General features: G+C 42.1%; 1 protein-coding gene across 2 annotated transcripts in view; it reads right to left on the reverse strand.

The window, feature by feature from the left end:
- Positions 1–24,416, reverse strand: part of LOC119658080 (serine-rich adhesin for platelets) — a 459,260-nt gene that overhangs the window by 77,335 nt on the left and 357,509 nt on the right. For both annotated transcript variants that reach the window (XM_038065342.1, XM_038065341.1), the window contains exon 5: positions 7,074–7,179. In XM_038065342.1, coding sequence (XP_037921270.1) covers positions 7,074–7,179 — 106 coding nt within the window. The remainder of the gene's footprint in view (positions 1–7,073; positions 7,180–24,416) is intronic.

A 24,416-nucleotide genomic window follows, 5' to 3' on the forward strand; every position in this document is an offset into this window, starting at 1 on the left:
GTCAGGTTGTGGATAAAATCCGGCTCAATAGGTTACGACGGGCGGGTCACTTGATCCGTATGGATGAGAATGATCTAGACTGGAAACTCTTGAAAGGCAATATATGTGGTACAAAAAGAAGACGAGGCAGACGCTGCCTTAGATGGAGAGATGGCGTAGGTCGGGACGCTAGACAGCAGAATTGGTGGACCTCGGCGCAAAACCGGGTTGTCTGGAGTTCCCTATTAAGGCAGGCTTAGACCGGATACCGGTTGTTGCGCCGTTGATGATAATGATTATTACGTATACCACCGCCATACGTAGTTTGATCAGCAGCCGACAGTCATTTATTACCATGAGATAACATGGCAAATTAACTACTTGAAGTCAAAAATCGGCATCCTCATCTTCACATGCATCCGAAATCACTTTCCTGTCTAAAAGTAGCCTAATGCCAGTCCAAAGCAAGTCTAAAAAAAATTTCCAATCATAACTACAACAGATTCGCAAGCGATGCTCGGCGTCGGCCGCCAAAGAGCAATGATGTTAGGTGAAGTTTTGGAATATAAAATCGGAAAACGTTATCTACATAATTAATACCACTATCACTTTTTGTACACAAACAAACATCCCGCAAAGTATATATTGTCGAACAGCAAAAACATATGGAGATTGCCTGCGGACGGATCCGATTCGAAGTTTTTAGGGCGGGTAGCATCAGATCCGTTAACGTCCATCATCAATGCCTCAGCAATCGATATTCGTTGTGGGCCTACCTTAGCAAGGAACACCAGGCATTCCGGTTTCGTGCGTGTGTGTCAGTTGTCTGGCGTCCTGGCCTACATCATCGCTCCATCTGAGGCAAGATCTGTCACGTCTTCGTTTCCTACCATAAACATTGCCCAAATAAACTTTCCGGACCACAACTTTATTCACAAGCAGACGGTCGTGGTATCGTCCAAAAATTATTTTTGACGTATTGGCGTGTCGTCTAGATGGTTTTCTTGTGTATGTTTACTCATGTCACAAGTCACAAACAGCTGTGCAATTTGTAAAAGTGATATGATATTGTTACGATCAATTTAGAAACTGCTGACAGTAACATATGAGTATTTCTCTATTGGAGCTATCCTTCCATTCGCTTTGAGAAATTGTGATTTAGGAAAATAATAAGATGTTAATTAGAAGTGAGTGTACGATTTGACACTTGGCCTGAAGCTATGTGCTCGCAACATTTGGTCGCACACCATTGCACTGCATCAGATTCAGAACACCAATACCAACAAAGGCTGCTTGGAATCCCAAAATTGGCTCATGCGCAGCTGACTGAATCCGAACGGCGTATATGTGCGATGCTTTTCATCCACCGTACAAATTCAGGCAATGCGCTGGGGACGAATCTCCTGTACGAAGTCTTCCTGTGTCAGGCCAAAGTATTTATCTATTTCGTAGGAAAGATCTCCTTGATCACCAAAAGAGATGCTACTACCTGTGTATTTACGTGTGTTTTAGGTGGGGGAGAAGCATAGTCTCTGTGCATTCAGACTGCGGTGACATATTGCATTCGACTTTCCCGCCTAATGAAATATCCTAGATTTGATTACGTATCGCAAGATTCCTCATTACAGGAGGGGCACGTATCATCTTGGAGAATCCCTATTCTGGATATATATCCAGCTAGTGAATTATGGTCAATCGGAATTTCTACAATCCTGTTTTCCGGGAGAATAAACGGAGGCAAAGGTTCGATTGTACAGCACAAAGGCTGTAAGAGCTTGTTTCAAGTTTACCTCTACCTGTTTGTTCTAAGGAAACTTTTTATCTAGAATGAATCCCAGATTTTTCATTTCTTCGTAGAGTTTAAACGTTGTACTCCTCATATCTGGGAGGCAAAGTCCATCCAGTTTTTTTTCTAAATAGTATCATTGTCGTTTTATTTTGATTTACACACCACTGGAAGATCCGATCGACAGCTAGCATAGCCACTTTATCAAATTTTGAAGCTCGCATAGTAGTGAGCCGATCAACGTGCTCCACAGAAGTAGCGATAGGACACCTTCTTTGGGCAGCCTTTCATTGTATCTGTTGTTAGGTAGCGATCAACGCCCTCTTTAGTGGACAGCAATCTCTGCATTAGCATAGCATAGATCCGCTTAAGTTAACTATCATCACACAATTAAAGACCTCTTTGATTTTGCATACACTACTGGTATTCTTGCGTCGATGGAGGACACAAAGAATCATAGGCCGTCGATGGAGGACACAAAGAAGCAGAGGCAACTATGATGCCTTTCCTCACACCATCAATCTGGTATTGTAAGACACCCCTTTCAAGGTCCTGGAAAAAGGACTATCTCAGACCGTCTTGACATTATGATACAAAGTCCCGGTCTTATGGATCTTTCGCCATAAAAACTTCTAGCCCTTTTAACTAATCCAACGTCACAGATTCTATTGAATTGAAACCCCTCCGCCCCCCCCCCCCCCCCTCATGTTATCATGTAGGACATTCTTTTGTTGTTCACTTGACACCTTCACTGATTTGCAGTGTCCCGTTTGCGTAGATCCGATCACACAAACTGGCATCAACCCAGTTGTATCCACGGTTCCGGCTCCCCTTTCCTGTAAACGCCTGTTCTGTAAACGGTGTAGGAGAAGTTACTGACAGATAGGATTTACTCTGTAGTGCCCTTCAACCGCGCGAACTTTATACGAGAGTTTCGACTCCATATGCATTACCTTTCGCAACCAGCTCCATTATGGTAAAGGGCACCGAAGATGTTGCAAATTAATCTATTTTGTGCGAGCCGAAGACTATCATTGTTTTTCGCTATCAAAACGGGAATTATGCTTTGCAATTTCCCGATAAAATTGAATTTCGATTATAAAGGAAAATGTGCAGTACCATATGTCGACTATCCTGTGCACCTTTCGGTCCATTCCGAATACCAAGCTGAAATCCCTTCACGTTTGTAAATTGGCCCTCCCTGGCACACCTGAACTTTACGCTCCCGTGCCCGAAGTCTATACCCGAGTTCCGTTCATCTAACATGCGAATGAATATTAAAATGTTCTGCCTTGCACAGCTCGGAATTCACACTAGTGAACTCCGATCAGCCGCTAGAACTCAAAGCTGGCGTTACTTGCGGAGCCACTTTAAGGCAGCCTCATCAGTTCGCTCCAAATCGAGGAGCCCATCACGGAGACCTTAATGGTTCGATTCGTCGTTCCGGGCTCCAGTGTATTTTTCCACAGGTACTCACGGAGGATGGTAAATTGCCGCTGTGACATTTTGCCATCCTTGGAAGAAACTCGGACGGCATTAGTTAGAAATCACGCTGCAGCTTGCGCGTACTGCCTCTTAATTCCCGCCTTCATATTGTTATCAGAGGCACCACCTTCGTTGAGATTTCTCACATTGACTTGATCACCTGCCTGCACACCGGCCCCAATTGTCGGGAGACGCTCGGATGTAGGCCCTCGCGCAGGGTACAATCAAGCGTTGGCCACCACAGACGAGTTCGTCTTACACTTCTACGCACATTGTCCCTGGCAGAAGAGCCTACTGCATCCGGTATGGATCTCATAAGAGTTACCAGTTTGTTTCCAATTTCTGGCGAAAATTTCACTTTCGTGAGTTCGATTACCCTGGACATTACCCCACTATATTCTCGCTCCCAAAGTGCTTCAACTTCTTCCACAGGCCCTTCGCCTGCCACCGGCTTGCAGCCTCCTCAGGTCCACGGAGTCCGCGCCGCTTGACTCGATTTTCACATGATTATCAACGGCGCAACAACCGGTATCCGATGTAGACCTCCCTAAGTAAGGAACTCCATATATCACGGCTTTGCACTGGGGTCCACCAACTTGATTTCCTTAAAATCGGTATGGTATCCTGGCCTACCTCATCGTTCTATTTTAGGCACGGTCTGCACATCTTCTTTTTCTACCATAGATATTGTTCTTATAGACTTCCAAGTTTCCGTACGGATCAGGTGACCGGCCCACCGCAACCTATTAAACCGGATTTTATCCATAACTAGGCGGACGTGGTAACGCTCATAAATGTCATTATTACAAGTATATAGGCTACGGAATCGTCCATCCTCATGTAGGGGGCCGAAGATTCTTCAAAAGATTCTACCCTAAAATGCGGCCAAAAGTTTGCAGTTTTTTCTGTTAAGAACCCACATCTCCGAGTAATACATGAGGACTGGCAAGGTCATTGTCTTGTACAGAAAAAGTGTTGACCCTGTGATTAGACGCTTCGAGCAAAATAGTTTTTGAAAGCTGAAATAGGCTCTGTTGGTTGCCTACAACCGTGCGCGGATTTCACGGTCGTAGCGTTTATCAATTCTGATTTTCGACCTAAGATGGGAGATTATCAACAGCCTCAAAGTTGAAGTCTCCTATTTTCATGGTTCTTATTTGGCCAGTTGGATTTGATGTTGTTCACTCTTTCCTCTTTGGTGCTGACGCAGCATGCACGTCGTCTTGTTTTCATTAATGTGCAATCTAAGATCTAATGCCGCGTGCTCGATCTGGATGAAGGCAATTTGTGCATCTCGGGTTGTCCTTGCCATAGTGGTTGAGTTGACTTGGAGGAGGGTGTCTCTTGCATTGTTATCTGCATCACGGGTGACTTTTGCCAGGGCCAGGTGAAAGAGGACGCATGACAGGACATCGTCTCCTCTTAGACCGTTGATTTTGAATGGTCTCAAGAGTTATCTTTTTGCTTTTATCTGGTCTCGCACATTGTTCAGAGTTAACCTAGTCAATCTTACCAGTTTCGTTGGGATACCGAAGTCCCTCATAGTGGTATGCAGTTTTGCCCTGTCCATGATATCATAGGGATCCTTGAAGTCGATGAAAAGACTGTTGGCTATTTTCACATAATAATAATAATCGTTGTCGCAATAATTCATATTGGATCATGGCCTTGAAGTGTGTTAGAGCACTTCATTTAAAATATTAACGGTACACTACAGTATACTGTAGGAGGCAATGTGGTCAGCATTGCGCTCGCCCGAGATTATTACCTTAATTTGACTCATGTAATCATTCGCAGCTGAGTCGACTGGTATCCGACATCCAGTCAGGATAACAAATTCCTCTGCCAGCAGTGAAATTTAAACCGCGATCTCTCGCTACGACAGCCCAGCTCTCTAACTACTTAGGCCATCTAGAAGGAGTATTTTTACATACTGGCGTTAAACCAGTGACGTCCACTTCACCAGCTTCAATTTCTTCTGCTCTTCTTTGTAATGGTGAAGTAGAAGCTTCTGACAAGCAGGATACAGCCTGTAGTCCTCCTCCTTAGTTGCAAAAATTTCCTTCTACCGGGTCTTTCTTTTACGCTTACGGGTAGATTTGGACTATAGTACAGCGAAAGGGCCGGCCGTAGTCGGATCTCCAGTTTCTCCCAAGGTGAGAGTTGCCGTACTTTCCTGCAATGTAGGCACTAAATGTTCTTTTCCAAGGTCATTTCGACTACCGTCTTGGTATCCACTTCCAGAAGACAACAAGATCTACGCAAGGCCTCCATGTGACAGTAAAAGTTGCAGTCCGCACAAGTCCCAGCAGGATGCTGTCAGCTTGGCAATCGGACAACTTATTACAATTACAATGTCGCCTCCACCTGGACTAGATGCATTTGTACGGCCTTTCTGCTTCTCGATCCTCTAAGTCGAAGTCTCTGTTAGTGGGAAGCACTGTATTGTTGATAAGATAAAATGATAAGATGTTCTTTATTTTGGGTCAATCAATATCTTCTGCAAAGGCAACTCTTAGGTCAAAAAATTTCCATCTCTTTTAGCGCATTTTACAGAAAACCTGCTCTAAATGTGTGCTTTATACTTCAACCAGTCTCAAAGGGTGACTTATTTTGCGCTGACGGGCGTTTTTAATAAGGTATCACTTTCGCTGCTCATATATGTGCAGGCGGATTTCCACAGTTATGGGGAAAGACAGACAGGCAAATCTTGATCTTATTTAAAGTGTTTTTTACTCAATATGAACCAAAAATAAATGAGTTCCCCAGAACGGGTTGCTATCATTTCGAAAAAGAAGCGGTGAAGAAATATCTGAAACCCATTCCCTTTGACATGGAAAGGTTCCTCTTACGTTCCTAACCTAGCAGTACGTACTATCGTGTAAAACACATTCCACAAAAGCTTCCCCATTCTAGTTAACATCATGTAATTTAACTCTCTCCTGTACACATGTGCCAAACCAACAAACTAATAAGAGAACAGATATTAGCATTCTAATTAAGTAGACAAAGCTTTAACTGTTCAGCTGCACTAAAACCGCACTACTCGACCTATCTATCGATTATATGCTTGAGGGAAGTTAATTAAAAGATTCCATCTGATTCCCAATGACCACTTCACAATGTAACATGAGAACTTCGTACTCACCTTACGAACTGCCAGAGGTAAACCTCTACCCTTAGGCTTTCCTATTAATTTTCATTTGGTAATTAACACCAACAATGCGTTGAGGGAGGAAATTATAGATCTTGTGAAAATTGATAAGAGCAAACGAGTTATTACTCCTGAGAAATAAGTTCATAGTGGCTCATAGTTTATCTAAATACTCATCGAACCCACATTTACGATTTAAATATCCAAGAAAAGGGACGAAACTCTCCAACAAAACTAAATTAAATGAGAACATTCAAAAAAGAAAGTTGATTTAAAGAAGATACTCCATAAAAGGTAGCTAAATATCTAAGGAAAAAACATGTAAAGTGCAGGCATTTAGACAGGTAATCGACTCTGTATTATCCCTTACGTAAAACATCCCTAAAATAATTGGTTTTGTAGCAATTAGTGTAGACAGTTACAACACTCTAACCACAAACATATGTAGATTACTCCTTCCAACAAAATCCAATACGGACACTATTTACCAGATACAATTGTGTTTTTATGTCTATCATTTGAGAGGAGACAGGAACGTGTCACGATATTGTAATTAGTACGTGGATATACAATAGAGAAACATTAATTATCGTGTGCAGAGGAACGAACATCAAGACTGACACGGCACGGCAGAGTGCATTATGAAGCGGATGCTGGATATAGACTCACCTCGTCCTGGGACATTGTCATCGATTTGGTTGCCAACGGATCTGTGCTGTTGTCTCCCATGAGGCCACTAACACTCGGTCCCGGTCGATATTTTCGCCATAGATACCTGAAATGAAAGGAAAAAATAACGAAAATTGAGTTAATTTGGTACTATTTCGAGCTGAGTATGATGGTGAAGGTTCCTGTTGGGGTTTCGTAATAAGCGCCGCATTTTTTTTTTGGAATACTGTGAATTTGTAGAACAGGTATTTCTTGATAATATCACGTTATCGATCTTTTGTGAAGAATCTAGCAATCAATTTTCAATTTTTTTTTTTTACTTGTCATACTCGTATTTATAACTTGCGCCCTGTGGTTGGGCTTCAGATTGCACTTGAAGTCTTCCCTGCTTGAGTAAGAGGCGACTTAAAGGAATAGACATTTCAAGCAACCTGCCTCCCGTAGGGACTAACCTTACACTGAAGATCTTTGACTATCCTCTATATAAGCTGGACATTCTGGATCTAACCAAAGTAAGATAGCGGGACTAAGGAGAGTACTCTCCTCCCTCTTGCGGTAAGGTGATTTTGTACTCTGGAAAGCCCAGTGGTAGCAGACGCGAATCTGATGTCGGATTGTTCCTGACGGCTACCACAAAGCGCGTTATCTTGACTTCCAATCTGGTTTCTGACTGCAAGATTCTATTCCAGGTTAAGGAGCATCACAATTATACTATGCTTTTCACCAATGGAGATCGATACAAGGGAGAACGATGCTTTCTACGAGCAATTACACAGAGTGCAGGCGAGGTTCTCGAAAGGTGACATTGTGATGGGTAATCCGAATGCCAAGGTGGGCCCTGACATACATGACGTACATGGTTTGGTGACCGTAGCGACAATGGTGGGAGGTTCATGGATTTCAGTAGCTTACATCGTCTCTTCATTGGTGGCAAATTGTCCGAGCGCAGAACCCGCTATACGGTTAGTTGGGTTGCAACTGACCGACATTGCACGAGCAATTAGATTTCCTACTGATATCGGCTCGATAGGATGGAGAACTGCGACTCCTCAAGATTTATAACTTGCGGTTTTGTCCAGGGTAGAGGCAACTCATCAGACGCTGCCTCACCTCTGCCCTGGGAGCAGCGCGACCGAAGTGGTTACAAGGTGGTATTTGCTCTCTCTTATTCATGCAAAATTACGACATATGTATGATTATAATGAACACAAATCCGCCTTGTAAATTTTTTTTTTAAGCATAAACCCGCCGAAACTAAACTGAAATTTTGTTTAAAGATTGAGAGATTCCTAAGTCCGCTATCCACTTAATGGGGGACCGGAGCAGTTGAAAAGCAACATGCTTTCACGGTTGTGGTCAACGGAACCCTCATTCTTGGGCAAGTACCAAAGTTACAAAATTTATGACTTACGGTTTCGTCTAGGGCAAAGACGCTGCGACTCCTCAAGATTATAACTTGCGGCTCTGTCCAGGGAAGAGGCAACTCATCAGACGCTGCCTCACCTCTGCCCTCAATTTCAACACCGAATGCTTGTATAATCCAGCTGTTGCTTGACAGTAGGGCAACATAAGATCTGGCTAACTGCGAAAGGGGCTAGAGGCTCCATTGACCGCTGCAAGTGATGGCAGGCGTTGTGTGCTTTACTCTGATATCAAGTGAAATCCCGGTAATGCCAAAAGGGAATTAGCTATTGCGCTGATCATTGAAGCGAAAGATGTGGCAAAACGCAATGATTTCAGAAGAGGACCTAATCCGTTACGTAAAGAATTGAAGGTCATATACGAACGAGCAAATTTGTTATAAAGGAGGCGACAATTAATCAAAGGTATAAATGCTTAGACCATTACTCTATCGCCAATGGGTATGGCTGCACGGGCTAGACTGCGGCATTGTACGGTTTCAGTCAAAAAGTTTGCGGGCGCACGGGGCAGGCTGCCCTTCAGAGACTCCAAATTTCAGTGAGGTTCATCACAACCCGTATCCTCTAGCTTATCCTAAGTTTGATAATCGAATGGACTCAAACCTGCAGTCCAATCTTTGATCCGTACAAAGGACGGCACATCGTCTTCTTGCCACAGCTGAGTCGCTTTCACAGAATGCGCCCCCGAAAAATCCTATTGGAAGACCAAACCCATGCTGGCAAACAGAGTATTGCTCAAGGATTCACAACCAACTCCAATATAGTGTTAGGATAGACAGCACCCGATGTCTTTACTCCTTTTTCGCAGACATGGTTGGGACAGGCACCAATCGTATCATATCCGGTCAAGTTCCTCCTCTTGTGAATGAAATGGCTAGTCACCGTAAGGTGCGGATACGGAATGTTCTTCAAGTAGAAAAGAGATCATTTCGGCTATATCAAAGAGCATCTCGAATTCTTGAAAGGTTGATTTCTACTCCGGATCCTTCGGCATTGAGATCTTCATTTCGCCTGCTCTTCATCGAGAGGGCGATCAACAGCGTGAACAAAGAGTGTATCTGACATGCTCTACGCAGAAGGAACATTCCGGAAAAAACTAATAGCCATTAGAAGAGCGACATATGATGACGCAAACTGCCACATGCTGCACTCAGGTAAGACATCAGAGAATTTTGAGATACACGTCTCTGAATTTAGAAAGAGAGGCAAGTAGAGCTGGACAGAAGATAAACTCCAACTAAATAAAGCTTCTTAGTCTGACGATTCATCACGCTCTCTCTATTTGCATGAATGGGCAGAGCACCGAAAGCGTTGATCAATTTATATGACTAGGAAGTGTGGTTTCTGCCTGGATGTCAGCCGACGCTACCTTGCCTTAAAATGATGAAATGCAATTATCTAAACATGTGCAACATATGCCAGTGTTCTTTTTGTATTACTATATGCGAGTGGGACATGGAAGGTGACGCAGGGGATATGTAATACATTATGGAACTCTCTCTTCCAAAGTGGTCGACGTGTGGGTTGCCCCAAAGGTAGTTGGCGCAAAATAGTGGAGAAAGAGTGCGAACGTTTCGATGGGTCGTGAGGGAGTTAAAACGCATTTTAGGTTACTGAGAGCGATTAAGAAGTGCTATACTCCACCAATGGATAAATGGTAACCCATATAATTGGTGTCTTAGGAACGGGTTTTTCGTTAAATCCAATTAACTTCGTGACATTCCCATACAGAAAGGTGGAAGAGCCTTCGCGTTGCAGGATGACAGAAATGGCTGTTCAACTTTCCGAAGGACTGAAATATGTGGGAGTATCTATGCAAATAAGGGTCTTTTTGGAACAATCATGTAAAAACATATATGAAACTAGCTATCACAGTTTTCCACTATTTGCAGCTCTTGGATGAATATATTCAGAACACTGAAATGAGAGGATTTGTAGACTAACTCATTTAGCTCTGTGGCGGAAGAGTTATTGGGAGAACTGAGTTCAGTTTTCGTAATGTCTTCTAATTCTCGGATCCCATAAATCTGTTTGACAGAAATTAAGAAGCTATTCTGAAACATGAAAGAAAATAGATGGCTCAAAAACAAAGCAGGGTTCAAGAGCCACCTCCCGTATTAAAACGAGAATTGGGCTATTTCCGTGAGACAATATACAACGGCTTTTCAAGCTTTAGAGCAACCTGGGTGATTGCAAAGCGATTGAAGGACAGAGAAATCGCAGTCTGCAGCCATAGTCAAACTACACTCGGGAGCGTTAAGTACCCCATTGATCACCTCAATAAACCATCAGGAATGTAGCAATCATTTTAACTACACATCAGTCACACGGTCGAAATGCTTTGAGTACTTGGTCACTGTGGCAAATGAAATGAAATCTCGGATAACTAAGCAAAAAAGGCTGGAATTATCAATTGAACTCTCAGTAGCATTGGTTAATGTTGCTGCCAAAAACAATAAACAAACTTTCCTTAAGAACAGTTGCCAAAACCTAAATACTGGTTAACATACCAAAGTTTTTGGTAACCAAAGAAAAACAGGACGATTTGCAGAAGTATTGTGGGCATATTTACTGGCCATAACAATCCACAATCCGCTCATAGATTTAGAATAGATACTCTAAAGGATGATGCATGTCCATCCTGCAATAAAGAGCAGAATCAACAGAATATTTCCTACCTGGATGCCTCGCCTATGGACGCATCAGATATTTTTGATGAGTGGATGTACTCCGGTTGCAACAGATAGCATCACTTCCCTGGGATATTTCGCTATACGAGGGAGTCGAGTACAATGGACCATTACTATCTGAGTATTCAAAGGCTGTGTTCTCTCGACGCCGAAACCCATTCATAGCCACACACTCCTTATAGGGAAAATACGAAGAAAAACAAAGAATAACAAAAAGCAAAGCAATTAATCCCCTAAATGCCCAGTTAACTTTTAGCGGTTGCCTTTCAAAGTTAACATCCAGTGGTGCTGTGTCGGAGGCCAGAAATTTAAGCCCTCAGCTTGAGTGGAACCTCTCTCATCGTTGAGATTGCAGGTTATGTGGCAGCCTGTGCCTTCAATGAAGATTGTTTGCTTCTCTAACTGAATCAAGCCGAGCAGAAGAATATGCCGAGCAGAGCAGGGAGCTGAAAAACAGGCTGAAGAAGGCAAGATCAGAAAGGTGCCTTAGACATTATTAATGATGACAACTCCTTTATGTTATGTTTATGTGTTTTTCACGACAGAGTGTTCCCGAAAAGTGAAAAATTGAAATTTCGAAAAACCCTCGCAGCGATTAATGAAAGAAATTTGATTTTTTTATTTCAAATAATCCTGCACCGAGTTATGAGAGGGCCCCGCAATTCTACTTTTTTCCCCCGAGACTTACGAATTATTTCTGTCATTGCCTTTTTTAATGTTCAATGTCTGTCTGTCCGTCTGTTTGTCTGTCTGCCTGTCATGCCCCATTTACTCGGAAACGACTGAACATATCGTCACAAAATTTGGTGAGAAGATGTGGTCTCTGTGTCCCTTTATATGCAGCGAACGGCGCCATTTTGTGTTGAGCTTTAAGGGGGGCTCTCCATACATGCGAAAGGGAGGTGTAATTTTTTTTTCGCCGAATATGGTCATGTGGGGCGTCAAATAAATTAAATTAGTACCCTTTCGAAGCTGTTCTTATTTCTGACATTGGGTGAAACATAGTGGAGATAGGCTCCAAATGTGTGCCCTAAAAAGTGAAATAGGTCTCATTCTTAGAACCTACTAATATAAGCCACATTCCTGGAAACTTTGAGCTCGATTAAACTATTATTAACAAAGTTATAGAAGGTCAAAATTTCGCATTTCAGGTAAATTTACTGCACTCGAAGACGTGTATGACGTCATCATCATATGAAGTAAGCTGATATGAATGGCGGGGTCCGTAGGGACGTTTCAGTTTCCTTTTTTTTTTTCCTTTTTTTAGTCAATTACTCGAGGTAGATATGTAACTAATATAATGGACACGTGTGTATCTGGTTACCAGCGATTTTTAATGAACGTGCAAAACATATATACGTATGCTTTTGTGCACGGAGAAATGGGATATGGGTGACGATGTTTGTTTATTTATTTATGCCATTGATATGAATGTGCATATGTTTTTGGAGTTTGGCAAAATATTCTGTATTCTTAGCTATGTACGAATGCATCGTGCGTAGAGCGTTTTTAACATAAGATGAACACCTTTATGCTCAAAGCGTCCAACTTCCGATATCCCGTTTAATAATTCTTCACGAAGATTTTACTTAATATTCTTCGAATGCTATACCTTATTGTACCATTGGTTTCACAATTTACAAATAAGTATCATGTCTGAGAATTCTCGAGGCCACAAACTCGTTCCGATGGTAGTTGTCAGGTACTATTCCAGGAAATTTCTTAACAGCAGGGAAATCACGATTGGATGGTATGTATTTATGTATGTAAGGTACGAATGCAGATAGCCCCACGAAGAAATCCAGGTGCTTAGACTAGGCTCCCGGGCATCTTATAGAAAGGCAGCGTGGCAGAGATGAGGCCAAGTAGGTCATAAAGGGACGACGGAAAAGAGAATTGCCTTCTCTCTAGGAATCGTGGCGTATCTAGTGAGCTTCTCACATGTACTTCTGGCTCAGGGCGATATACAATCTTCTGGGTGGAACCAAAAGGGGCCAGGATACGGCTAATACGATTCGCATCCTACAAACTAACATTCACCGGAGTGCAACCGCTAATGAGTTTGATGTCAAGGTAAAAGCCGATCTTCTGCTAATTAGCGAACAGTAACCGAACAAGCAGTCAGCGTTATGAAATCCCAACCTATCGGCTACCGCTGCCGTCTGAGTTCAAGACGGCCCCTGACTTTGGGTTCTTGCCCAAGGCCATGGGGATGCTTTTGTTTGGAATCGGAGTTAGAGATAACGTCTTTTGGCGTTTATTTAACACCAAGAGAGATGATACTAGGTTTCTGATGCTGATTGCTCTGCCGGACGCTATTTGGGCACAGAGTGACAGATCCTGGTAGCGGGTGACTTCAATGGATAGGTGCTCGAAAGGTACATGGCTCAAACTATAGAGGGAACAAGATCCTGGTAATGACGACGAAAATCGGTATCGTAATTTTCAGCATGGGAGCATCCCTGACGAACTTTTGCGCTGGAATAACTGATGCCGTCGGTAGTCGATTTCTGGAAGACTTCCCGACAAATGGCCACCAATATGTCGCGTTCGAAGAGGTTGACGATCTATGCACCAGCCCTGCGCTTGGAAAATCGAAATCATGGATAACGGTAGATTAGTGAAAGCTCCGGGAACAGGCAGAGTCGCACTGAAAGGCATTCCAGATGTCGGTAGCGTTGCACTGGACACTCGGTTATAAACTTCAGTGCTCTTCTGCAACCCTACATACTTAGTATCAACTAGATGATGGTAACAGAAGCGGCGTCGGCAACTTCTCGCATTACACCATTAAAGAGCTTGAAGAGATAGTTCTCATTATGAAAAATAGGCGCCATGTTCTGGTGGTATCGCGTCAAAAGAATACAAAGTGCTGTTCCGCAATCGGCCAGACTTACTGAAAGAGGGGCATTTTCCTCTGAAAAGTGGCGAGGCGTACGCTGATGAGCAAAGGGAAAGGAGACCCTGAGTTGCCATCTGCATGCCGAGCACTTGACACAGTCAGGAAAGTGTTCGAAAAGCTCATCTGGAGTAGACCGGTTGTCGTTATGGAGCTCATGAAAGCGTTTCGTTGAGGTGAAGTGTACAGTCGCTTATCTCAAAGGGGTATTTGACTTCAGAAATAACTTCAATTCCGGAATATGGACAAATATATAAGGCACACTAGAAAATTCATTCTACGTGCCGAGCTATCTCTTGCGGAAATTTAATGATTATCTGAGAGACAACTCTCTACTATATGCGATGCTAGAGAGCCAGAGGAGGATGATGAACACGCCGAGAATAGCTTAGGGGTCCATCCTAGAGCTGCGTCTTCGGATGGCTTTCTGCGGTGAGATTCGAAATGCTAGGAGAGTAGCATCGGGTCTACCATGTGGGTGATGTTGCAGCACTTATTGGCGGATGCACTATTAAACAGGCAAAGAACAGACTTGCAAAGTGGAAAAAAACCAAAGTAGTCATCTTCACCAAAAAGAGAATCTTGACCCTGCGTCCCATTTCGATGGGCGAGCTAGAAGTTCCTTTAACGAACAATTCCTTCTTCCTCTCTACTGGCGTTTGTGAAAGCAGTTGTGGAGATGTTTAGTTGGTAGTCCGATTGTGTACCATTGCGGGAACCCAGCACTCTATGCGTAAACGTATTCACCTATCCTATTTAAGAAAAATAGTCACACCTCTGAAGGCAATGGTTCTTTTATAATTCCGCATATTTGTTTATGGTTCTACCTTATCCACGCTTTAGGTGAAAGTCCGCAGCATATATACACCCCACTACTACTAACTGCCACAAGTCCACAGTGGAGGTGGCAGTTTGGCAGTTTCCGAAACATCTACGTGCACTGCAGGAATATCGATATCGATCTCCTTCAGTCTGCCTCTTAGCACCATCCAGATAATTGTGCTGAGATTGTTCTGGACACTAAGTCGTCTTCAATCTTCGATGACAATCCACTTTTCAATAGGATATGCACTTATTAAAGGATGGAGACTCAGGAACCCTTTAAGGGCTGGCTTCGCACTTTTCTGTATATAGTATAAGGTGGGGCAGTATTCTCTAACCGAGTCGTTTGTGCTACCATCGGCAATGGCCACCTCTAATATTTTGCGATGTATATGTGAATGTAATTTTTTGGCCCCCTTCATGAGGGTGGACGATTCCGTAGCCTACACAATGACGAAATCTATGAGCGATACCATGACCGTCCGGTTGTGGATAAAATCCGGCTCAATAGGTTACGGTGGGCGGGTCACTTAATCCGTACGAATGAGGATGATCCCATCCGGAAAGTCTATAAGGGCAAGGGAGCGATGGCGTAGGTCAGGACGCCAAACAACTTTTAGGGATATCGAATTGGTGAACTTCGACGCAAAACCGGGATGTCTGGAGTTCCTTATTAAGGCAGGTCTAGACCGGATAAGGATAATTTGAATGTAAACACAGATTTAAGTATTGCACCCTCTATGAGGATTTGTTCGGCATCACTCAGGCTTGATTTTAAAGATTTTCATGGTCGGTTGCTCTGGCCTTGTCCAAGTCGACCTCGATAAAGTTAAAACTGGTGAGATTTCAGAATCCAAATTTCATTGCTCAGGCTCACATCTCAACTCTTGGTAACCACTTTATCCTTGAAAGAGAAGGCAAAAACTTGGACAGAATGATTTGACGCACGAAAAAGAACGCTTTATTCCATTCTCGCTCGGTATTTCGTATTTTATGGACAATAGGTTTGCAGGAATAGCAATGTGACTGACACTAACAGATGCAAATCGAAAGAAAGATTGTTTTAGCAGGAAAGCTAATTACTTCCTCTTTCAGTTTTCTCAGACTCAATCTATATTTATCGAAAGTTACTAACAAATTCAATCACCAATTTCTTTATATTTTATTTCAATTTTGTGGTTTTCAAAACCCATACTTTCGTAACTTTCATAGGTTATTGCATCTACGCAGCTCTTCAAGCAGGTAATCCACAAATTTACTCCTAATCTGATCCTTTCACCATGAAAGAGAAGCATTGAATCCTTTCCCTCCTCAATAGCTTCTAATATTTGTTCCATACATAGAATCAATGAAAAGCTTTTTAATGGCCCCTTAATGGACCGTTCGGATTTTCTAAAAATTCTTTAAACATTTTTGCAGGAACGAGCCGAGAAAGCACCGAAATTGCCACTCTTCATCCGAACTTTTTAAAAGGAAATGAAATATAAAAGTTGAGTGCGAGTTTTAATACTGAAAAGCTATTTTGAGGAAAATACTAAATGAGAAGAGTTTCACAAGGATTAGTTTTCAGGAAGAAAACTGACCAGAAAGTAGAAAAATTATGATCACATCATAAAGAACTTCATTTTATAACATAAATTGACCTAATTTTCCACCACGTCGGTGGGTAGAAACCTTGAGATAGTGGGAAGCACGAAAATTTACTATGGAATGGCAAAGGTTGTAAAAAATTATTCTTTTATTTTCAGATAAAAAGGACAATTGAGTGCCTCGCTAATTGAAAGTTAAGGTCATAGTATGCGAGCAGCACGCTTCTGGGGGATTATGTGGCTACTTCCTGTGTAGTTAGAGATTTCACGCTCATTTACTCGTTGGTGTATGTCCTTTCTGTGGTTCATGCAAGTTTGTAACAGAGTTATTAAACCACAACTAGATTAATAATGAAGCAATATAGTTCATGAAATTTTTTAGGGATACTATCCACTCTATGTAGAGTCACATATGAACAACGTGGTCTCAAATAGGAATAGTAAGCGTCATTTATTAAACTTTGTCGTTAAACATAGAAGTTTCGTGAAATTTCATTTTAGAAATGATAGATTAATGGAGGGCCATCAAAAATATGTAGGCGCCTTCAGTATCCTTTTAGCTTTAGCCTTTTTGTTCTTTATAATCCCTTTCTCCACGTCTCTCCGCGGACCTCAGCAACCTAGAAGTATTCCACACCTACTGCTTTCAGTATCATCAGGTGATCAAAAACCCATACCAGTCATTACCCGGAAAATTCTTCATAGTGTCTGAATGTTGTGAAGGATAATAAGGTAATAGTTTTCACTGAAGGATCACTCACCTTGGCTGGCCTTGCCTGCATAGCGAATTTGTAGGGCTACTACATTTGCTTTCTAGGTCCATAGCTTAATCTTCTCACATCCTACAGAAAATTTCCAGAAACTCTTCTCTGTTTGTTGTGGGTGCAACTAGTAAATATCAAGTTTGAATCACCGAATTGTTTTCATCAGAGTTTATCGCGCATGAGCCACGATAACGTATAGCTTTTGAATCGTCCCATCCCCACAATCATTTGGCTTGATAGCCATCCGAGCGAAGGTTAGGTAGTTCAGTATTGCAGCAAATTTAACTCCTGCTGGGGTATCTTCATCACCTCGGCATTGATTCTCATATTGTTCTGTCAACTCGTTCCGTGGGTACGCAATTTAACTAGAACAAAGTTATCTGGTGGTCGCTATAGACATAACCCTCATTATTTAACAGTGCATTGCTAACAACTTTCTAATTGATCTAGATCTTCTTTTTCGGTACATCTTCCTATCACTTCCGTAAACCGGTATCACGAACAATTGTGCCAAAGGTAATAGTTTCGTACCTCTTTTCAAGTTGGTGCTGGTGATTAGCAGTCACTTGCACCTAGTAGAGCAGGTTAACAAAATATATTCTCGAAGTGGTGAATGCAAAACGTGGGTAACGCAGCAGCATGTGCCAGGTTTGTTTTAGCGTTTATTTCAGAAGCTGTCGGGTAATGCAAAACCCCGAAAAACTCTTCAAACTTTGTGGTCGAATTAACTTTATGCTTCCGGCCTAGTTAACACATGTCTCAGGTTTCCAAGCATCTGGCACTCTCATCAATATGGCTGTTATGTAAACCACCTTTTGCATTTACGCAAACTTCGTGGCAATTGAACGATGCATTACTTGCAATCGCGTAAAACCCCGACTACTAAAACATTCTACCAGTAAATCATATTGAAACAGCAAAACCCTTCATTGATTCAAGGGGCGATTTCAGTGGCCTAGTTTGGATTCACTACCAGATTCGGGGTAAATATCGTCAGCAAACCTATATTAGTGTGTTTCACAATGAGGTCCTTCCACTTTGAACTTGTAAGTAATATCAAAACTGAAGACTTTCTCGCTTTGAAATGTGTCACGGTTCGCGAGGTAGTTGCCAAAACCGTTACCGTGCCAATGAAACCAATTTCGCGGACGCTAAGAATTAGATAGTAAAATTGACGAATGCGGCATACCTTGATTGAATCATTGAAACGAACTGCACTAGTAAAGTCATACATTTGCTAAGCAGCGATTACAAAGGAAAAAGAAATGTTACGAAACATATTTTGGTCTGTATGTTTAGCCTATTGACATTTAGGAATGGTACTGGTGCAGATTAATTTATTTATTTGACTGACAATAAATTGATAAAAAATAAAAATAAACAAGTCGGGAAACCGGAAGCTGGACGCTTCAGGTACGAAAGGTTTTATGTATTTCTTAATACGTAGCACGTAATATACGCATATGTCCACTTTCGGGTGATATTGATATTGATAGTCTTCAATTTTCAAAGAAGCAACAACTTCGACGTATTATAAATTTGTTAGTAATAGTGCGATTTCCATCAAACTTGGTATGATCATGCTCTACATTATAGCCTACATCACTGCAGAATTTCGTGCCGCTAGGATGAATTTAAGGGGGGTTTCCAGCTAATTACAAAAAATTATAGTAATATACTATTATTAACTTTCTTTGAACGGATATCGGTATGAAAGGTATTTCGGAGCCAAGGCACCATATAGTGGCAGCCTCCTGATTTTTTTCAGATTTTTCGGTTCGGTAGTTTCTGAGAATGGCCCCCTTAAAGAAATGATCACTTTCAACCCCTCGCACTCCCCACGTTTCCAAGAAATATCAAAACTAAGACCGACTTCGAAAAGCACTAATCGAGACCTTTAATTTGATACCCCACATGACTATATTTGATGAAAAAAAATTTTACACCCTCCTTGTTCATGTATGGGGACCCCCCCTTAAATTCAACGTAAAAGGATGTAACTCACTGTATGTGTGAGCGTTCACAGTTCCCACTTTTCTACCAAATTTGGTGTCAATCGCTATAACTGTCTCCGAGAAAAATGCGTGTGACGGACAGACAGACAGACAGACAGACAGACAGACAGACAGACAGACGATAAACCGATTTTAATAAGGTTTTGTGTTTACACAAAACCTTAAAAAGGACCCACAATAGATCCCTGCTGGACGCGAAAGGAGGAGGAGAAATAGCGCGATATGCAGCCAACAAAAGAAACGCAGCAGGATCGGCTGGAAAGGAAAGAGGCAACCCATAAAACAAGTGGTACAGGGACGCTTAGAGACGAGAGCTTAGACAGACGTATCTTGTGATTTATAGTGTCAAAGGCTTTAGTAAAGTCAACCTAAATAGCATGCGCTTCGTGCTGCGAATTTAGACATTTAATAACAAAGTTGGTAGCGTCGAGCGAGTTAGAGGCAGCGGACCTACGCTTAACGAAAGTTAAACTTAATAAGCTTGCCGGTGACAAGAGAGTCGCAAGCATCGAAGGAAGATGGACTTCTGAGTCAAAGTAAGAGGGGGCATGAGGGGATTGGGAAAGGCAACATACAGGAAGGTTACAGAGGACAGGATCAAGAGTGCGATCTAAGTGGTTTCTAGAAAGGTTAAATTGGAAGGCAACACAGGTGTGCATGAAAGGGGATAAAAGAGGGGAAGAAGAGGTGGAGTTATTAACAAAGAAGGAAAAGCCGATAGTAGTAGGCTAGTAGAACATAGGAAGATTAAAGTAGCCACAACGGATGAAAGGAAGTGAAGGAGACAAAATGATTAGGGCTTCTGATAATCTGTCAAATTAACCCTCGTACAGTGAAGGAGGGTTGATGGAGGCAAAATAAACACAGGATATGATAAAGGGCATATGTTTGGTGGGTTGACTCGTACGATGACAAGATGGCAGATGGAGGAGGAAGAATAAAAGATTATTTCGGTGCGAGAAGGGACTTAACATCTATTAGGGCACCTTTGCGGTTGTCTTACCAAGCGCAGTGTCAGTCACACCAAAACACATAGTAACCTTCGAGGAGCTCGGAATCGAAAATCCTTTCATACATCCAGGTTTCAGAAATACATATGACGTGATGTTGGAATGTTAAGGCAGACAGTTTGAAACTCGATAGCTTGGTCTTTAGACCTCTTACATTTTGATAAAACAATGTAAAGTTGTGAAGATTATTTAAGTTCGTCGAGGCAGGCGTGCGGGCCGGAAATTTTCTCGAAGCTTAGTTCTCTGATAAGGCTCCGATAGACACAATATAAAATTCAGAGCCTATAGTACTAATGTGAACCCAATGGATTCCAGGCCATTTTCTTATTGGCAAGCCAGTCAACATTGAAATTACCCGCAAAGCAAAAATCAAGAATTTTGACGAAGATGGCAGAGACGATACGTTCAGTAGATACAACGCAGGGCTCAATAGAAAGTCATGCGCATATCGTGAAGCCTGAACCAAAAGAGAACTTTGTCCGTCCCTCTAAATGGTCTCTAGGAGGAATTCAGGATATACATAGGCATAATTATGGAAGGGGCTATTCATCGTTTGGTACTACTACCGGCCGAAAATTTCGGTTATACTGGAATTGCAAACTCAATCTCTCAGAATGGACCATGTTGGGACGAGTTTCAGATGATGGAAAAGATACAGTTTGTAATGAACGTTAAAGTTTGGGATAGTCAAAATGACCATCCGGGTTGACCATTATCAGACTAAAAGAAAAATAGCAAACTAGACTGTGCAAGTCTGCCAACATACAGCTCTACTGAAGCTCGCTACTCCCCTCGAATCGTATCATTTGTGGTATCTAGTCTCTACTAAGAAGGAGTATAGCGGAAAGTTAGGAAAATGAATGCGAAGCTGCAAACTGGAAAACTAAAATATATCGGGGGGAAAACTTCTGTCCCCAGCACTGCGATCGAGATGGAAAGATCCGACACGGATCATATCCTCATCTGATTACCCTCCTGAGTCAGATTCATTTAACTGCGGCTTCTCCCTACCCCGGCATCCTCTGAAGGTTGAAATTGAAGATGCTCCCATCATATAAGGGAACTTCTATCAGGAATTAGATATGGGGGGAGAAGAGAACTCAAATTAAAGAGTTAGTGTAAATTCAGTAGGGACCTTTTAATGCCTTCTCTAAACGGCCACTCAGAGCAATGCAAAAGAACCCAGGTAATAATCTCAAGTGGGAAAGCCAACAAAAGAAATAACCTAAATAATGGCTCAGAAATAGCCTGTCCCAAACCTGGTCGTGAGAAAGGGAGCAATGAATAATTTCAGCGTAATTATCTGTAGGCCATTGCAACGAGGAGAGGTGAACTTTGCGCTTCTACAGGTTACTTACTGAGAAAGTTATCACCATATCTGATAATTAGGAACAAAATGCACCACCATTTGGATTTGGATGACAGTTGCTATAAATTGCATCACCATTTCATCAGAAGAAGAAGAAATTTAAGATCCGGTTTGATTAACTGACGGGAGTTACTTGAATTGATGACTGCATCCAGCTCCCTTAATGGACAGCACGGCGTCGAAAACACTAATCATGGAGTGAATCGACTTCTAGTAGCCTGATCAGGAGCATGGTTCTGACTGCTGGAGTTGTTTCCGGAAATTTATGTTCGCATAGGCAGCGGATGAAATGGATTGAAGAAATGAACCTCCTTATAATCCGCCCCTCCAGCGACATGGTCAGTTGCAAGGTCCTGGTTGCATCAAAAATTTGTCAAGCATTTCTCGGAATAAGTGAAACGAGATGTAAACCAGTTTTGCTTTATTATTCGCAGTAATCCCGACTGCCACAAAGGAGCATGTTCGAGGTCACCGTGGAAGCTAGTGGCCAAGAGTCGATGGTGACAAATGCGGCGCCAACAATTTTAACATTCTGCTGGATTTCAAGACAAAGTCTGTATACAAAGGATTATTTGCATAGGCCAAGCATTCTCAGACTTTGAGAATTCTATCCAAAGTCAATGATGAGATTGCGTTTGAGCTTTGTACAGAAATACCGCTACTGTAACTATAATCACATGTGCGTTGAAGTGCAGCTGCAACTGTCAGGTTGACTGGGCAGAAGATTTCTTATTATTGACTTGAGTGATCCAAAAGATCTACCAAGGAAAATTCGTGTGATCTCTTGACGCCACTTAAAGTTGGCCAGCAAACGGGTGGAGAACAAAATGCTATCACCAATGAGATAGATGAACTTCAAGATATACTCATCCAGTTTGACAAAAATCACCCTACGTGTTTCGAATGGAACGTAAAGGAGCAGAGGAACTTTTTTAGATCACCCAACGAGTCTCAGCAAAGCATCAAGACTCTAATTTTTGGTAATGAAAGCAAAAGAATATTGGGTTGAACTTTGGCGGTTACCCGCCCAACATATTGACCTGATTACTATCGTGTATAGGACTGAGCCCCTTTTGTTGTTCCTGAATATTGCTAGAGGGCATAGTTACCTGTTAAGTGCGGGCTAACAGGCTTGATGTACTGAGATAACATTAAGTTGACCACCTTTGAAGAATATTGCTTACAGCTGACGTGTTTAACCGGAATATTCGGATAGAATTCGGTTTAGACAATCGACAAATGCAAAGGTCATTCCGGGCTGTATGCCGTACATAGCATTGATGATTTCTACATCTAATCTATGACTGATGCAGGCGTACCTAGAAATTCCCCAATGCTCATATTGGTGATTTGAAGAATGTTCTGTTGTCTAAATTTCTACGGCATATGAAGTTGATATTCAAATGGCATCCCTTCACTGTCATATTTGGAGTATAACTGTGGACGATGACCGGTGTAGAAAATGTCTAATAGCGAGTCGCAATGTCCCAATTCCGAATGCGTGCTTATTTTTACAAATAGGCAAGTCGTTTATCCGCGGCAGTTTATTAAGCAGTTTGCGGGTTGACTCCACTTAACTTGAATGATCGATCTTGTAGAAACCATAGGAACGTTTTAGTTTCAAACAAAGAATCGATACGAAAACATTTCTCCCTATTGTGCTCGTAGGAGGGTTCATGGTTTTACCCAACTCAAAACCCTTTATAGATACAAGTAACTTCCGATAGCAACGTATCACAACCCGTCGCGGCACCAAATATTTCATAAAGATACCACGGGTTAGATATTTACTCCACTACTTTGTTAAACGCACCGGATTCTGAAGGAGAAGGAACAAATGCAATACGAAACTTCTCAACCGGTGATTAACATATATCAGCTAATTGAATGTATAAATGAAATAGGTATATTTGAATCTGACAGCTCGACTAGTACGCTATTCGGCTCGTCTCATATGTGTACGGTTCCATTTAGTTCCGTTCGTTTTCGGTTTTCTTTTGGTCTCTGCCGACAGGCGAAAATAAAACCTATTCGTATTGTGGGACTATTTATTGCTATATGACTTCGATCAGGTACCGAATTAGAACCGAACACTTCACACTTCTCGGCAGCGACCGAAAATGAATCGAAAATGAACTGAACGGAATGGGACCGTATATGTATGAAACGATCCTTAGGGTTACGGATGTTGACTATAAGATATGTTAGCCCACTACAGTGGCGATGACCAACCTTTCTGCGGTTGGCGGTATCGATGTTCGCGCACATGTACTCTTATACTCCGCCACCGATGCAAATGGAAATAAACAAAATGCCGATATTCTATGCACACTCATTCACAGGGGCAAAAATATTGGTGACTTTATCCAAAGGCTGGTCGTAAACGGACGCAATTGTGTACGATATCCACGAGTTTTGAGCCAAGCGCAGCCAGTAAAAGCGAATTAGATCAGAGGAGGGTGGGAGGAGGATGGTAAACATGTGCAGAAAGAGCAAAGGTATATGTACCTTTCGCCATTGTTGCCTTGTTACACAATGGGTTTCTGGGGCTGCATCCTTTTTACATTGCACTCAAAACATTTCATACGTATCCTAGAACTGGAAATCAGGAACAAGTAGGCGAGTTCCGTTGCCGTCTTTTTTTACGGTTTGGTACCTGATGGTGTCTTTTTTGTACTCTTCATCAAGCGAACTCACCTGTCAATCATTAGTTACCAAAAAGTGCAACACGTAAGAAACTTATCCAAGTGGCTATAAAAGAAAC

This window comes from Hermetia illucens, chromosome 5 (genome assembly GCF_905115235.1).
Source record: "Hermetia illucens chromosome 5, iHerIll2.2.curated.20191125, whole genome shotgun sequence".
Taxonomy (NCBI): Eukaryota; Metazoa; Arthropoda; class Insecta; order Diptera; family Stratiomyidae; genus Hermetia; species Hermetia illucens.